The 17,724-nt window shown below is 48.9% G+C and overlaps 1 protein-coding gene across 3 annotated transcripts in view; it reads left to right on the top strand.

The window, feature by feature from the left end:
- Positions 1-2,108: 2,108 nt before the first annotated feature.
- The window catches only part of CAMSAP1 (calmodulin regulated spectrin associated protein 1), a 74,234-nt gene continuing 58,618 nt past the window's right edge, over positions 2,109-17,724 (top strand). Inside the window, exon 1 of one of the 3 annotated variants that reach the window (XM_020289566.2) lies at positions 2,109-2,332. In XM_020289566.2, the coding sequence (XP_020145155.1) occupies positions 2,218-2,332 (115 nt within the window). In that variant the 5' untranslated portion in view covers positions 2,109-2,217. Of the gene's footprint in view, positions 2,333-2,479; positions 2,663-17,724 lie in introns of those variants that run through there. The other 2 variants (XM_020289567.2, XM_012782078.3) reach the window with 2 other exon arrangements.

The following is a 17,724-nucleotide window of genomic DNA, read 5'->3' as shown; positions in this document are numbered from 1 at the left end:
TGTCGTTTGGGGGTCTTTGATGGAGGCCGGAGGAGACAGAAACTTGCCCCCCAGCTGCCCTTACCCCCTCACGCCTGGCCGGGGGGCTCTGGACGCCTGAGGGCCGTGCCCAGGGCCCAGTGTTTGGCCATGGAGGCTGTGCGCCACCCACAGCGCTCGGGTCCTGGGGGCGCGAGGTGGCTCAGGAGGGTGTCCTGGCAGCACCAGATGGGACAAGGGTGGAGGAGGCTCCTGGGGAGCCTGTGTGGAAACCACCTGGCTGACGGTCAGGTGAGGGCTGCGGCTGGGATGGGGCCGCAGGGATCCGGAGGCGCCTGGCTGGAGAGTAAGAAATATATTTTTTAATTTTCTTAAATTTAATTTTATTTTTTGAGACAGAGTCTCGCTTTGTTGTCCAGGCTAGAGTGAGTGCCGTGGCGTCAGCCTCGCTCACAGCAACCTCAAGCTCCTGGGCTCAAGCGATCCTCCTGCCTCAGCCTCCCGAGTGCTGGGATGACAGGCGGGCGCCACCGGAACGGTCCCTTCGAAGGGCCAGCCGCACCCCTGCTCCATCTGCTGCAAGGCCCGCGGCCGCGCCACCCGGGGTCGCGCCGCCCCTTCCCCGGCCCCGCCCTGCCCCGGAGCCCGAGTCCGCCCCGCGGGGAGCGTGTCCGCCCCCAGGCTCCCTGCCGGGCGGAGAGGTCGCGGCGCCTCGGGGGTGAGTGTCCCTGGGCGAACTCGGGGCCCTGACGCGACATCGGGACAGCGCGATCCGCGCCCGGGCCGCACCTGCTGCTGCCCCGGTGCCCGGTGGCCGCCTCGCCTGGCCCCGGACCGCGGCCTGCAGAGCGCGGCGCCCGCCTGCCGCCCGCCGGGCCGCGCGGTCGCCTAGCGAGGCCGCCGCCACCCGCGGTCCCCACGGCGCCCGGCCCCGCCCCTCCGGCCCCGCCCACCCTCGGCCCGGCCCCGCCCCTCCGGCCCGGCCCCGCCCCTAAGCACCTCCAACTGTGTCCACCCCCCCGCACCCCGCCCACCCACGGCCCGAGGCCCCTCCCACCCTCGGCCAGGCCCCGCCCCTCCGGCCCGGCCCCGCCCCTAAGCACCTCCAACTGTGTCCACCCCCCCGCACCCCGCCCACCCACGGCCCGAGGCCCCTCCCACCCTCGGCCAGGCCCCGCCCCTCCGGCCCGGCCCCGCCCCTAAGCACCTCCAACTGTGTCCACCCCCCCGCACCCCGCCCACCCACGGCCCGAGGCCCCTCCCACCCTCGGCCAGGCCCCGCCCCTCCGGCCCGGCCCCGCCCCTAAGCACCTCCAACTGTGTCCACCCCCCCGCACCCCGCCCACTCACGGCCCGAGGCCCCTCCCACCCTCGGCCCGGCCCCGCCCCTCCGGCCCGGCCCCGCCCCTAAGCACCTCCAACTGTGTCCACCCCCCCGCACCCCGCCCATTCACGGCCCGAGGCCCCTCCCACCCTCGGCCCGGCCCCGCCCCTCCGGCCCGGCCCCGCCCCTAAGCACCTCCAACTGTGTCCACCCCCCCGCACCCCGCCCATTCACGGCCCGAGGCCCCTCCCACCCTCGGCCCGGCCCCGCCCCTCCGGCCCGGCCCCGCCCCTAAGCCCCTCCAACTGTGTCCACCCCCCCGCACCCCGCCCACCCACGGCCCGAGGCCCCTCCCACCCCGCGGCCCGCGGGTCGCGCCTCAGAGCCTCCGAAGAGCGTGGGGCGGCGCGGGACGCTAAGCACGCCTGCCGAAAGGGGCGGGGCGGGCACGGGCCGGGGCGGGGCGACGGGCAGCGCCCACTGCGCCTGCGGGAAGGGGTGGGGCGGGCGCGGGCCAGCCGGCAGCGCCCACTGCGCCTGCGCGAGGTCGCGGCGCTGCGCGCGCTCCCGCCCGTTGGCCGCCGCCTCAGCCGCCGCCTCCCGGGGCCGCGCACGCGTCGCCGCCGCCCCCGGCCCGCGCCCGCCCGCCGCCGCCTCGCTGGGTCGCGGCTCGGCGCCTCCTCGGCCCCGCTCGGCCCGCAGCATGCAGCGGCAGTCGCGGCGGCGGCGGCGGCGGCTGTGAGGTGAGGCGGGTCCGCGCGGCCGCCCCCGCCCGGCGCGCCGGCTGCGGGGCCGCGGGGCCTCGGGGCGCACCGGGCCCGGCGTGAGGGGCGGCGGCGCCTTTGTGGAGGCCGCGCCGCGGCCCTTTGTCTGCGGACGGTGACGCGGGCGCCGGGCCGCGAGGCCGCGGGAAGATGGAGGCCCCGCCGGACGGCGCCGCCGACCTCGTGCCGCTGGACCGCTACGACGCGGCGCGCGCCAAGATCGCCGCCAACCTGCAGTGGCTCTGCGCCAAGGCCTACGGCCGAGGTGGGCCGCGCGGGCCTGTGCGCCGGGCGGGCTGGCGGGCGGGCGGGCGGTGCGGGCGGAGAGCCCGTGCGGGCGGTGCGGGCGGTGCGGGCGGAGCGACCCCGGCGGGCCCTGCCGGGAGCCCGCGCCGCGGCTCGGCAGGTGGGAAGGTGCGGGGAGGCCGGCGCGGCTGGGGGCGGCTGGGCCGGCGCGGGCGGCGGTCCGGGGTGGCACCCGCGACCCCGAGCCGCTCGTAGGTTGCGGATTTTGACACAGCCCTCGGGCTGTTGAATTCCCCAACCAGAAATCGCTCATTACACCGGCTGCACCCAGGCGCAGGGAGCCCCTCGGGTGAGTCCGCGCGTTGGAGACCGGGGTCGCCTCGTCGTTGCGTGCGGTCGGCGAGGCCCTAACGTGCGTACAGGGTTAAGACGGTCCTGGTTTGTGCTCTGGGAACTTTACGGACCTAGTGGTTCTGGTAATCGGTTGACTCATTAAATAATTTCAGGTGCTTTGTTTCATGTGCAAAGTGAAGGGTTAATAACTTGTCATCCTCTTTTAATTTGATGAATCCTTAAACAGTTGCCTTTATTCTGGCGAAAATAGGACCCTTTCTAGAGTGAGGCTGAAGAAGAGAGAACCTTTCGGAAGAGTTCAGTTGACCGGTTTCGAGAACTTGCTGAGCAGGCGTTTCCCCGTAGACAGCGGCCTGTGTCCCAGCTAGACCCAGTTAGTCATAAGGACAAACACGTTTTGTAAGTTTTAGGGATTAAACGCGTTGCTTTACTTTAAACCGGTTTTTGCAGGGTGTAAGTAGTTAGGGAATAATTCCTTTTTTTTTTTTTTAACCTTGCTTACTGGCTCAGTTGAGCTTTGTTTAGCTTTGGCATAGTAGTGATGGGGAAACACTCACTGCTACATGATTTGCATGATTTTTTAAAAATGGAATTGATAAAAACAATATATGTATAATTTTTGAGTCAAGGGTGCAGAATAACACTGGACCCAAGAATTGGGATCTGGCAGTGGGTCCCCATTAACCTTTGCAGGCTGCAGTCCCCCTGCCCCAGCACCTCACTCTTGTATTGGCCATTGTTTCGCTTTTCTTTGTGTTTCACCACTTGTGTTTGCATCACTAAACCATGTTATTTCGTTATTTATTTATTTATTTTTTTGCACCTTTCCTAGTGATGTCCTTTCTGAGACTTGCTTTCATTATTCCATGGTGCCCCTTTGGGTTCTCCCAGCTTTGTGCCGACTCCCCTGCGCTCTTCTCCACTGCTGTGTGAGGTTAGCCTTTCCACTGCAGCTGCACAGGGCGCTGGCTGCCCTCCGCCGGCCTTTGCCCTGGAACCTGGCGCATTCTCTGCATGGTTTCGCTCCTGGGTGTGGTTTTAGGTTTTACATACTTTCTGTATGTAAAAGAGGGCTCTAGTAGTGGATGTTAGACTCTAATTCTGTAGTTACATGCTTTCCAATTTTTTTAGCAAGGTGAATCCATTTGTATTTTGTTGCATTTGGCTTTGGCACTCAGTGTGGGATCTGTCAGCTATCTAGAAATAATGTGTGTCTCAGTGTCAGTACTGGGTTAGTCCGGTTTTATTTCCAGTACCAGATTACTCTTTAGTACTTGTTGACTCATCAGATAATGAATTCAAAATCTGATACCAAAATGGGCTTTAAAGTTTTGGAATTACTAAAAGGTGGTTATTTAAAGACTAGAAACATGAGCAGGAACTGAGATCAGGTACTTCCTTAGGATCTGAGACTGGAGTGCACCTTGCTATTTATTGGTGACAGTGCCTCGGCCAGCAGTGTGCACATCAAACGTTGATTTTAGGAGGTCTGGTTTTCATTCATTTTTGCCAGATGAGAAGACTTTTCCATTCTATACCTTGCTTCAGAAGGGGAGCAGGTGTAATTTTAAAAAAATAAGGATCTTTCTTTAAATTGACAAATCCACATGACCAAAAATATTTGCTTCAGCTCAGCTGACGTGATTTATTTTATTTAATTTTTGAGACAGAGTCTCACTCTGTTGCCCAGGCTAGAGTGAATGCCGTGGCATCAGCCTAGCTCACAGCAACCTCAAACTCCTGGGCTCAAGCGATCCTCAGCCTCCCGAGTAGCTGGGACTACAGGTATGCGCCACCATGCTCGGCTAATTTTTTCTGTATATTTTTAGTTGGCCAATTAATTTCCTTCTACTTTTAGAAGAGACGGGGTCTCACTCTTGCTCAGGCTGGTTTCAAACTCCTGACCTTGAGCGATCCTCCCGCCTCGGCCTCCCAGAGTGCTAGGATTACAGGCCGTGAGCCACCACATCTGGCCAGCTGAGGCCAGCTGACCTGATTTATGTTGTTGTCATGAGGGTCAGCCCAGTGTGAGATTTGCTGCTACCCAGTGTGAGTTGTGTCTTTTTTTTTGGAGACAGAGTCTCACTCTGTTGTCCAGGCTAGAGTGCCGTGGCGTCAGCCTAGCTCACAGCAACCTCGATTTCCTGGGCTCAAGCGATCCTACTGCCTCAGCCTCCCGAGTAGCTGGGACTACAGGCATGTGCCACCATGCTCGGCTAATTTTTTCTATATATATTTTTAGTTGGTCAATTAATTTTTTTCTATTTTTAGTAGAGACGGGGTCTCGCTCAGGCTGGTTTCAAACTCCCGACCTTGAGCAATCCACCCGCCTAGGCCTCCCAGAGTGCTAGGATTACAGGCGTGAGCCACCCTGTAGTTGTGTCTTTTGGGTGACTGGGTAGGGGAGGGGGTTTTGGCAGACTCTTTTCCTAATCCAGGAGTATATTCTTTGTTTCCTCTTTTGGATATCTCCATGCACTTCTCCAGCTTTTTTTTTATTTTTTTTTTAATTTTAATTTTTTAGAGATAGTCTTCCTTTGTCACACATACTGGATGGCGTGGTCATAGCTCACTGCTGCCTCAAACTCCTGGGCTCTAGGGATCCTCCTGCTGAGTAGCTGGGACTATAGGCGACCACTTCTGGCTTATTTATTTATTTATTGACTGATTGATTGACTGATTGAGACGAAGTCTCGATGTGTTGCTCAGGCTGGTCTTGAACTCCTGACCTCAAGTGGTCCTCCCCACTTGGCCTCCCAAAGTGCTAGAATTACAGGTGTGAGCCATTGAGCCTGGCCACCTCTCCAACTTAATTTTCAGTTAATTAGAAATGGTTCTTTCAGTCTGGATACCTTAATCATAAATCAGTTTTGGGGGTGTATGTTTGTGTAAGTGGCTTAAGTATTTTACTGTTTTGCAGTTCTGTAGGTTGCTGAATAAAGCCAAATGGTTTTCCATTTGTGTGAAAATTGAAAGTGTGCTGAAACTCTAGGGATAGGTGCATTGAGGCTGCCTTCTTCTTTTGCGTTTGCCTTTCCAGGTTCTGGGTGTCTCTGCCATTTGTAGGAGCAGGTAGGCTCTGGAGGGCTCACCCTGGGCCAGGCCTTGTGGCATATGGCTGTGCAGAAGCATTTCCTCCAGTTTTATTTGCCTCTGGTGCCACAGCCAAGAGCTGTGGGCTGTCTTGTGTTTTTATTTTTAGAGCCTCCGCCCTTTTTTGGGTAACTCTCTCGTTTCATTGACAGTGTTTTAATTAATTTTTAGAAATAATTTATTGGACTTGTTGAAAATTGTTTACTTAAAAGTCTCTGCGGGGGGAGGAGGGAAAGGGCATTTATTGAAACCTTAAAATCTGTACCCTCATAATATGCCGAAATAAAAAAAAAAGAAAGAAAGAGAAGAAAAAAGAAACCCAGAAAAAAAAATAAAAGTGTCTGCAAGAAGGAGCAGAACCTGCTTAGCTGCAAGATTTTGTGGTGGTGACATTTGGGTGGAAGTTGTAATAAATTGGTAAAAGAGTTTAAAGGGGTGACTTAAGTTCTGTTCGTTCTGCAGAATAGAGACGGTGTCCCCGTCCACTGTGCATTTCACACATGCCCTCAGGAGACCCAAAGTGGGCAGCGTAGGGAGTAATAACTTTTGTTCTATCTCAAGGACAATGTTAAAAAAAAAAAACCCAGGGAAAGTACTAGAAGACATTCAACTATTTGCAATAATGTTGCTGTGTAGCTCAGTGGAAACCAAGTTGTCCCTTTGCCCAGGTGGCTGAGCTGCCCTGAATCTTAGGGCACTGGCACAGGGTTGCCAAGTTCAACCTTCTGGGCTGGAGAGAGTGACTCTGGCCTGCCCAGAGTCACACTGCTGGCCAGGAAGTGCCATGTCTCCTCCTCCCTCACTCTCTTCCCTACACTCAGCCTGGAGTAATTTACACTACTGTTTGGAAACAATGTTATGGAGTAAGAAATCAGTGTGAGGACATTATGGCCTGTGAGGCTTGAGTTTTAGTCCCCACTTAAGGGCTACCTGTACTGGATCCACTGCCAGCTGTTTCATTATGTAGACAAGAATAGTTTAGACTCTGGTTTGCTTAATTGGTGTTATGGGCAAAACCTCTTCATAATCAACTCCAATAGGTGGCCTATTGTTTTGTTATAGTGACATTTGGCTAAAATTAATTCTGTGCTCAGAACCCCTTTTCAGCTCCAGAGCTGGTCTTGAAACCTTCAAAGCTCCCTGGATTGGCTGAGGCTCCTGACAGTGGCATGCCTTATTCATTTTTCAGTTTCATAAGAAAATTGCTAAGTTTTTTTTAGGTGATGATTTTCTTCAGATTATTAGTTTATGAGTTTAGGTTGTATTTTTAAATAGTCTTTTGTTGTTCTTGGCAAGCGATTTGGATGTTTCTGAGGTGGGAGGTTACAGAGAAACTTCAAATGTTCATTGAGCACCTGTTAGGTGGCACTAGATACCGTGAGGGTCACTGGTGGGTCTTGGTGGTGTGCCCTTTTCTCTGCACAGGTGTCCTGAGGACCCACTGCTGTCCAGTTGTGCATCCCTCTCTGTGAGGTGGGGATTATGGGCGGCCTGCTCAATGCCTTGTCCGCAGTACAGAGTGCTCAGTACTTGCTGAATGGATAAAAGTGTTTGAAACACCTTTGAAACAGGTGGAGTAGAAAGATGTGTTTTATAACTCTGATTTGGTGGCCATAAATGGATGAATTTGTATTTCTAAAGATAAATCAGTTTGCACTGTTCTCTTTCCTGTCCTGATGCCACAAATTCAACATTAGCCCAAAGATCATAAATCCATCTTTAGGTTCAGATTGTTATAATCTTTTAAATTAGAGCGACCTTCAAAAGGGTCAGCCACTGTTTTGCTTCAGAATGTTAACTTTATGCACATGTTCTCCAAAGAGCCCTTAATATTTTCTTTTACAACATTTATTCCCCTAATAGGTCATAGGCTTGTCTTTTTTTGGTGGCCATATCAGCATTATATGTACCAGTGCCGTTTTTTACTCCCTGATTGAACTATAGAAAAACTCCGATTGTGGTCATTTTTGATCTAGTCCGAGGGTGGCCAGGACACAGACAATATGAAACGGCTACCATGTGCATCATTTTTTTTTTTTTTGCGCTATAGGGAATACAAAGGCAGGGAGAATTATATGTTGCCATCTCCTTTGTTGCTTAAAATCTCCATGAAATATTGGCATGCACAGGGGAAAATAAAATAATTCAATGGTTAAAGAATGGCTGTGTGACATCACTACAGAGCTGCTGGCTGAGCAGATGGAAAGGACAGTGCTTGGTGCTGCAGAGACGGAGGGGCTGCTGTGGGTCAAAGTCCTTGGGACGCTTTGTGGGCCATAGGCCTTGAGGGATGGATAAAGTTTGGGTAGGCCCCAAGAGCAGAGGGTCACCTGGCCACAGCACTGTGCAGAAGAGACATGTTTTCAGGTGTGCTGATTAGATTAACCTTGTTGAGTCAGAGGATTTGTGGACTGAAATAGTAGGTGATTAGTTTGGAAACTAGTCTGAGGCCAGATTGTTTACGGTGTTCATGCTGGCTGGGGATTTCTTTGTGTGTGCCTGGAAAGGTTTTTAAGTAGGGGAGTGGCATAGTGAGGGAGCAAGCCTGGGAAGATGTTTTTAGTGGGTTGGAGTGGGGAGAGGCCATAGACAGCTACAACATCTGAGCTGATGTTATTTAGGCTTGAAGAGCCAAGGACTTGTCTTGATTGTTTGCAGTGGGAATGAAAAGGGTAGGTTGAGCCAACAGATATCATAAAAGCAGAATGCACAGAACTGGATTGGTTGACAGCCATGGGAGTTGCCCTTGGGTGAATTACAGTCGGTCACCTGGACTGCATGGGGAGCCTGAGCATGGCAGCAGTAGTACCCTTGATGGGGATATTTATAGTCTTTATTTCATGGAGCTTTCTGCTTTCATGGATTTTGTTATCACATACAGAAAGATGATCTTTGATTTTTTTTTTATTTTTGGAGACAGTGTTTCACTGTGTTGCCCAGGTTGGAGTGCAGTGGTGTCATCATAGTTCACTGCAGCCTCGAACTGTGCTCAAGTGATCCTCCTGCCTCAGCCTTCCGAGTAGCTGGGACTATAGGCCATGCCATCATGCTGGGCTGGTGGTCTTTGAGTTTTTATTTCTGTTTTTGACTTCTTTCCTGAGCTCCCACCTAGCTCTCTTTTTTTCATACTAGTTCACTGTCCCCCAGTCACTTCTGACTCAAGTACTCAAAATTGAACTTACATCAGCTGAGTTGAGTATCATGATGTGAATGGTGGGGTCCTTAGTGTGCTTCTCTGCAAACAGCTACAGGAATGGGCACATTCACAAAGACCTGTAATGAGAGGCTAAGGAGGCTGGTGCTTTATTTAGAGAAGAGCAGAAGTTACTGGCAGAACAGGTGAGGGAGGGAAAGTGACTCCTCTGAGGGAATTTGGAATGTTCCATCCAGGGGTGGGAACCTGGGGCCTCATGTAGGAGCCACGTGTGCCTTTTGGATCCTTGAGTGCAGCCTTTTGACTGAATCCAAACTTCACAGAACAAATTCTTTTAATAAAGGGCTGCACTCGGTTCCGGAGGGCCACGTGTGGCCTTGAGGCTGCAGGTTCCCCACCGGGAAACAGGAGCACGTACAAGAAGGGGATGGAGGCGAGTGCGGTAGCCGTGTGTTCCACGTGGCCAGTGGAATGTGAGTGCAGAGCAGTTGGAAGGCGAGATCAGATTGGAAAAAGTGCCAAGGGCCATGCAGTGCCTTGAACAGCTGACTAAGAAACTGGCGTTTTGCTCTGTGTGAATTGGGAGCCCTTGGAGGTTTCTGAGGAGGGAAGAGATGTATGAAATATGGGCTTTTCAGAGCAGTGTCTGCTAGGGTGCAGTGATTAGTGGCCATTGCAGGGTATAAAGCGAAGACTTTTATTCGGAATCTTTGAGAAAATTGCATTTTCAGAGGTATAGTTTACACACAATAAAACAGACAACATTTTAAGAGTTTAAACAAATGTGTGCTACTGGACTGTAACCTCCATGCCCCTTCCCAGGGAGCTGCCCAGGGCTTCCTGGCCCGCTGCCTATCCCCGCACGCGGACTGGCTTTCCAGAGTTCCTTGTGCATCTGGTCACACTGTCAGGACTGTGCATCCGGCTTCCTTCACTCACCGTGGTACTTGTGACATTATCCCTGTTGCGCAGATTTTTTTTGTTTTTTGCTTAGTATTCCGTTGTATGGGTAGCCCACATTTGTTTCTGCATCATCTGTTGATGATTATTTGGGTGGTTTCCAGCTTTGGGCCATTATGTATAAAGCTGCTGTGAACATTCATTTGTGTGGACAGATGTTTTCATTTATCTTAAATAGCTGGACATGGAATTACCGGGTTATGAGATAAAAGTGTGTTTATGAGAGTGCCCAGTTGTTGTGCAGAGTGGCTGTCGTCTGTCTGTACCAGCAGTGCGTGAGAGTCCCCATGGCTCTGCAGTTGCTGGTGTTGGATGTTGCCGTGCTTTTTAATTCTGGTCATTCAAGGGGACTTGTTGTGCTGTTTCATCGGAGTTTTAGTATGCATTTCCCTGATGACTAATCATGAGCATTTTTTATATGCTTATTGTCCATTTGAATATCTTCTGTGAAGTATCTTTTAAAATCTTTGGCCAATTTAAAAAATTAAATTTTTAAATTTTATGTATTTATTTTAGCCAAACTTAGCAATTGGGGGTTGAATACCAACTTTAGTGACACTAATGTTAAAAAATGAAATTTTTATTTTAAGATAATTGCATATTAATGTGCAATTGTAAGAAATACTTCAGAGTGTGGTCCTGGGTACCCTTTACTCAGTTTCCCCAATGGTGGCTTCTTATAAAACTACAGCATAACATTATACCAGGATATTGACTTTTATATAATCTAGGAACAGAAAATTCCGTCCTCATAAGGACCTCTTTTATAGCCACACTTGCCTCCCTCTTCCTGCTCGCTTTCAGTTTATTTTGCTCTTATTCTAGTTTCTTGAGCTGGGAACTTATGTTATTGATTCGAGACCTTTTTTTCTCTCTTTCATTCTTTTTTTTTCTTAAGAGACAGGATCTTGCTCTGTTGCCCAGGCTGGAGTACAAGGGCATGATCATAGTTCACTGCAGCCTCGAACTCTTGGGCTCAAGTGATCCTCCTGCCTTAGTCTACTGAGTAGCTAGGACAACAGGTGTGTGCCACCACATCTTACCTTTGTAGAGATGGGTCTCACTGTGTTGCCTAGTCTGGTCATGAACTCCTGGCCTCAAGTGATCCTCTTGCCTTGGCCTCTCACAGTGTGGGGATTGCAGCTGTGGGCCACTCACTGTACAGGGCCCATTTCCTCTTTTCTCATGTAAGCCTTTAGTGCTATAAATTTCCCACTCAGTACTGCCTTAGCTGCATCTCACACTCACCTGTTGTCATTTCATTTCCATTCAGTCGTATGTATTTTTTTAAAAATTTTCTTTGATACTTCCTCCTTGACCTAGTCTGTTTGGGCTGCTATAACAAAATACAGTAGTCCATTCTTATCAGTTACCTGTGGTCAACTGCCATCCGAATGTGTTACTTGGAAAATTCCAGAAATAAACAATTTATAAGTTTTAAATTGCATGCTGTTCTGATTAGCATGATGAAATCTCATGCCATCCTGCCTGGGATGTGAATCATCCCTTTGTCCAGGGTATCTTCTCTGTGTAGCTTAACCAAACTCCCACCCCCAGTCTCTGGACCCTCCTCCGGATGTGCCCTCAGGTCAGTAGTAGCTTAAGGCTTTGTCGTTCACCTCACTTCTCTCATCACACAGGCAGTTTGTCACTGCGCAGTCTCAACGTTGGGTACAGTGCAGTAAGATGTTCAGAGAGTCAGCGAGAGAACACGTTCACATCATTTTTTTTTTTTTTTTTAGATAGAGTCTCACTTTGTTGCCCAGGCTAGAGTGAGTGCCATGGCGTCAGCCAAGCTCACAGCAACCTCAATCTCCGGGGCTCAGCGATCCTACTGCCTCAGCCTCCCGAGTAGCTGGGACTACAGGCACGAGCCACCATGCCCGGCTGATTTTTATTATATATATTAGTTGGCCAATTAATTTCTTTCTATTTTTATGGTAGAGACGGGGTCTCGCTCAGGCTGGTTTTGAACTCCTGACCTTGAGCAATCCGCCCGCCTCGGCCTCCCAGAGTGCTAGGATTACAAGCGTGAGCCACCGCGCCCGGCCTACGTTCACATCATTTTAATCACAGCATATTACTCTATTTTATTATTATTAATCTCTTACTGTGCCTGATTTATAAATTAAACTTAAGCGTAGGTTATATAAGTGTAGAAAAAAATACAGTATATGTAGAGTTTGGTACTATATTTCATTTCAGGCTTGCACTGAGAGTCTTGGGATGTGTTTATGAATGACAGAAATTTCTTGCTTGCAGTTCTGGAGCCTGGGAAGTCTGAGATTAAGGTACCAGCTGATTTGGTGTCTGGTAGGGGCCTATTCCTTGTAGATGGTGTCTTCTCCTATATGTTAACTCCCAGGGTGAAGGGGACAAACAGGTTCCCACAAGCCTCTTTGTATGGGCACTGACCTCATTCCTGGGGGTGGGGTTGCTCTCAGGACCTAATCACCTCCTAAAGGCCCTGCCTCTTGATACCCCCACAGTGGGGATTAGGTTTCTGCATGAGTTTTGGAGGAACACATACATTCAGACTATAGCACTCAAGAATTATTTAAAATATAATTTCCAAGTGTTTATAGAGAATTTCCTGTTTTGTCATTTTTTTCTAGTATGATCTCATTATGGTGAGATAACTCTTATGGTACTCTGATTTCTGTTCTTTTATACTTGTTAATGTTTGTTTTATAGACTGTGATTGATATAGTCTGGTGAACGTTCCACAGGCGTTTGGAAAAAAAGAGTATTGTGTTTGGTGGTGTGTTCTGTGTATGTCAGATCCTTTTGGTGGTTTGTGCTGTGGAGATTTATACCCTTGTTGATTTTATGTCTAGTGATTCTCTCAGTTGCTGATTAGAGGGTGTTGAAGTCCCTAACTCTATTTGTAGATTTGTCTGTTTCTTTTTTCAGCTCTTGTTAATTTTTTCATGTATTTTGAGGCTCTGTGGTTTGGTGCATACACATTTGGATTTTAAGTTCTTCTAGGTGGATTGATCTCTTACCATTATGTAATGTCCCTCTTTGTCGCTGGTAACTTTCTTTCTACTTTATTAGATATTAATATAACTCTTCCTGCTTTATTGAGAAATATTTGCATGGTATATCTTTTTGCATCTTTTACTTTTTAACCTTCTTAAGTCATTGAATTTGAAGTGAGATTCTTGTGAAGAGCTTGTAGTTGTGTTGTTTTTCCTGAACTCCTGACCTTGAGCAATCCTTCCCCCTAGGCCTCCCAGAGTGCTAGGATTACTGGCGTGAGCCCCTGTGCCCTGCCTAAATTGTGTTTGTTGTTTTTTAATCCACTCTGCCAATCATCTGTCTTTTAATTGGTCTATTTAGAGTATTTACATTTAATGTAATTATTGATATGTTAGGACTTAAGTCTGACATTTTGTTTATCGTTGGTTTCCTCTCTTTCTTGTATCTGTTTCTCTTTTCTTACCTTCCTGTTGGTTACTTGACCATTTTTTAGGATTTCATTTTGATTTATTTATGTTGTTTTGGAGTACATTTCGTTGTATAGTTTCTTAGTGGTTGCTCTGGGTATCATGATATACAGCAGTTTACTGTTAGCAAGTTTTACTGTTTTGAGTGAGGTGTGGAAACCTTTTTTCCATTTAGGTCCCTTTACCTTCCCTTCCTTTTAAATACCATTGTCTTGAATGTCTGATGATGTTTTCATCATATGTAGCTTAAAAAAACTCATAAGAGTCTGTTTTATTTACCCATATTACCCATATCTTTCCATTATTTTTTCTTCCTAATGTTCAAAGATTTCTTCTTTTATCATTTTCTCTATGTTTTCTTTCTTTAGCCATTTTTTGTTTTTTAGAGACACTTTCTTTTTTTAATTCTATTTTCCTTCATCTGAAAATGTCTTTGTTTCCCCTTCATTTCTTAGGGATCTTAGTTTCGACAGAGATGGAATTTGTGGTTGATAGTCCTTTTCTTTCAGCACTTGAAAAAATGTGCCACTTCCCTGTGGCCTCCAGGCTTTAGCAGGGAGGGAATCCTCTGTTGTTCCCTTGTGTGTTGTGCCAGTTCTCTTTGGCTGCTTCAAAATATTTTCTTTATCTTTAGTTTTAGAAGTTTGATTGTGATGTGTCTCGGTGTGGATTTCTCTGGGTTTATCTTATTTGGGGTCACTCAGTTTCTTAAAATCTGTTTGTTTCATTCGTATCATTCACTGTATTTGGGAAGTTCTCAGCTATTACTTCTTCAAATACTCTTTCAGCCACATTCTCTTCTCTTCTAGGACTCCAGGGATACAGCAGGTCTTTTGTTGTTCTCCCACAGGTCTCTGAGGCTCTGTTCTTTTTTTTTTGCCCGCTGTTGTATTTTCTGTCTGTCACTAAGAGGGTAAATTCTATTGATCTGACCTCAAGTTCAGTGATTCCTCTCCTTTGTCTTCTCCACTCTTCTGTTGAGCCCATCCAGTGAGTTTCAAATGTCTGTTACCATATTTTTCAGTTCTGTAATTGGTTCTTGTTATAACTTCTCTTTCTTTCCTGAAATTTTCTAGTTTTGTTTTAAGAGAATTTGTAATTACTTGTAGAATCATTTCATGATAGTCCTTTAAAATCCTTGTCACATAACTCCAACATTTGATTCATTTTGGTGTTTGTGCCAGTTGATTTTGTGTGTGTGTGGAGACAGGATCTCACTGTGTTGCCCAGGCTGGACTGCAGTGGAGTGATCATAGCTCACTGCAGCTTCAGACTCCTGGCCTCAAGTGATCCTCCTGCCTCAGCCTCCCAAAGCACTGGGATTACAGGTATGTGCACCGTGACTGGCTGTGTTTTCTTGTTAAGGTAGTAATTTTTGATTGTTTCCTGATCATTTTGGCTATTGTGTTAGGAGACTCTGGGTACTTTAGAAGTTTATTTTAGTAGACAGTCTCCCTGTTGTGGTTTGGCATGCGGGCTTTGGCCTACTTTGGTGGGCTGTGGTTCCAGTGACACTCTAGCATTCAGAGCTCCTGTGGTGCTATTTTGGTTGGCTTGATTTATTGCCTCTGGGGCCAGGCTGGGCAGCCTGGTGCCTCTGGGTGGAGGTGGGATTCTTTGCCAGTGGGACACAGCTTCCTGGGCTGGGTGTTGTGGCTGGCCACCCCTGCTTCTGAGGGGATGGAGTGAGTTTCCCAGCCAGGTACTTGTAGCATGATTCCCTTTGCTGGTGCCCCTCTGCTGCACCATGTCTGAGTCTGCCTGCTGGATTCTCCTGGCTTAAGGTGTCTGGTTTGGGAGGTGGGGTGTCTTGGGCCCAGTGGGAATAGAAAGTGCTGCTATGTTGGGTGTTTTTTTGTGGTAGGATCTCTTGCTGTGCCCCTGGCTGCTTACTGTTAGTGGGGTTTCTTCCTGCTGGGAAGTTCTGCTGGGCTCACCTGGTATTGTAGGCGGGACTCCTGTGTGACCCGGACAGGAATGAGCATACCTGGGTTGCTTCAGTTACGTCTGTGGGGAGGGTGCTAGGATGCCTTGTTGTCCTCCAGTCCTGGGCCTCAAACCAGACTGCCTGCCTGCCTCTCCTTGTTTGTCCTTTGTGCCGCTTGCAGCATTTGTGGTTGTGCGTCAGTGCAGAGGGTCAGGGAGAGATAGAAGACCACTGCTGCTTTAAAGATCTTCTCTTTGTCTTTGCATTTCATCAGTGTTACTTCGATGTTCTTTGGTGTGCAGGTCTCTCTCTTTAATCCTGCTGCCTTCTTGCAGTGCTTCTTGAAACGATGGCTTTGTGAATTTTACAAGTCTTGGAAAATTCTTGTCCATTAATGTGTTTAAATATGGTTTCTGACTCATTTTTTCCTCACGTTTCCTCCTGGGCCTCCAGTTACATTTCTGTGACCCTTGTGTTGTCGTTTATCTTCTCTACTGTACTCTCCATTCAGGATACTTTCTTTCGACTAATCTTCCAGTTCATTAATTCTCTCTGTATCTACTCTGCTGTCTGACAATCTGTTGTATAAAATTAAGTTTAGTTTTTTTCTGTTCTAGAATTTCTATTTTCTTTTTCCAGTCTGTCAAGTTCTTTTTTCTTATTTTTAAATAATTTCTGCCAAAAATTTTAATCATGTTGTTTCCTTCTGTTGTTTAAGCATAGTCATTTAAAGTCTGTGGCTGACACTTCACATTGTGGGGCCCCAGAGGCCTGTTTCTTCATCTTTGGTTTTCAGCAGTTTGATTATGAAGTGTCTGCATGTGGGTTCTTCTGCGTTTATTCTGTTTGGGGTTTGCTGGGTTTCCTGGGCCTGTAAATTGGTGTCTTTCCCCAGATTTGCGGAGATTTTGGCCATCGTTATTCATACACTTTTGCTGCACTGGTCTTTTGTCTTCGCCCACACAAATGTGGGAACTTTTTACTTTGTTGCGGAGCTCCCCTGGACTCGTTTTATGCCGTCTGTTTCTTCTCTCTTTTCTTGAGATTAGACTGTTTCTGTTGACCTTTTTTCAAGTTCACCGACTCTTTTCCTCTGTCATTTCCGTTCTTTTGTTGAATTCATCCAGTGGATTTTGTTTTTTTTTTTTTTTTTTTTTTTGAGACAGAGTCTCACTTTCTTGCCCAGGCTAGAGTGAGTGCCGTGGCGTCAGCCTAGCTCACAGCAACCTCAAACTCCTGGGCTCAAGCAATCCTGCTGCCTCAGCCTCCTGAGTAGCTGGGACTACAGGCATGCGCCACCGTGCCCGGCTAATTTTTTTCTCTATATATTAGTTGGCCAATTAATTTCTTTCTATTTATAGTAGAGATGGGGTCTCGCTTTTGCTCAGGCTGGTTTCAAACTCCTGACCTCGAGCAATCTGCCCGCCTCGACCTCCCAGAGTGCTAGGATTACAGGCGTGAGCCACCGCGCCCAGCTGAATTTTGTATTTGTTAGTTCTGAAATTTTGGTTCTTTTCTGTAGTTTTTATTTCTCTGCTGAGAGTGTCTATTTTCCCACTTATTTGAAGACTGTACCCTGACCTCATGGAGCATGTCACAACAGCCGCTTTTAAGTCTTTGGTAATTTGCATCCGGGTCTTCGCGGGGTTCACCTCTGCTGCGTGCCTTTCCCTTGAAACCTGGTTCTTTGTGTGCTGAGCGATCAAGGGTTGTGTTCTGGGCGTTTGGACATTGCATTGTGAGACTGTTTTCTGGCTGCTATCAAAATGCTTTGGGTAATGTTGATTTTGTTTATTTTGCAGCTGGGTTGCAGTAAGCCCATTAGGTTCAGACCACAGGTCTATTTTGCCCTTTTGTCAGCTCAGTTCACAGAGACTTTGCCTTGAGACTGTGGGTCTGTCTCAGGAGAAAGCCTAGGGTTGTGCAGGCTCAAGACGCTATTAGGGCTCCCCTTCCCCCTGCTCCTGCTCTGATTACCCCACGCTTCCTGGCTCTTCCTTATCCCATAACTGCCTGGGAAGAGGAGGATTCCCATGCGGTCATTGCACAGTTCTGTGACTGTGGCCAACTGGGCAGACTGTAAGAGAAAAAAGGGTACCCTTCCCCCAGGTTCTCCCCTCCCACACCCCACAGCTTGTAGGGTGGCCCCTTTTGTCCTGGTCGTCTGGCCAGAGAAAGACAGGGTTTCTTTCAGGGTTTTGGCTGTCTGTGCCCGCTGCACAGTTCTGGGGCCAGGGCTGCTCTTGGGTTCAGCCGGGACAGGAAAGAGAAAACAAAACTGGGGAATTCTCCAGTAAGGGTTGCTGCCTCCAGCTTGACTCTTCTACCCAACGTGTGTGCTGTTGCTTGCTTTCCAGAACCCTCAGGTAGTTCTTTCTATGTTTTGTGCAGAGATTTTGGTTGTGGTTGGTGAGCAGAGCTGCGCTGGGCATCGGTGGGCACCTGCGTCTGGGCTTTGCCGTTGCTGCTGGCTT

The sequence above is a fragment of the Microcebus murinus genome, chromosome 12 (assembly GCF_040939455.1).
Source record: "Microcebus murinus isolate Inina chromosome 12, M.murinus_Inina_mat1.0, whole genome shotgun sequence".
Lineage (NCBI taxonomy): Eukaryota > Metazoa > Chordata > Mammalia > Primates > Cheirogaleidae > Microcebus > Microcebus murinus.
This window is presented reverse-complemented; position numbering and strand designations above follow the sequence as displayed.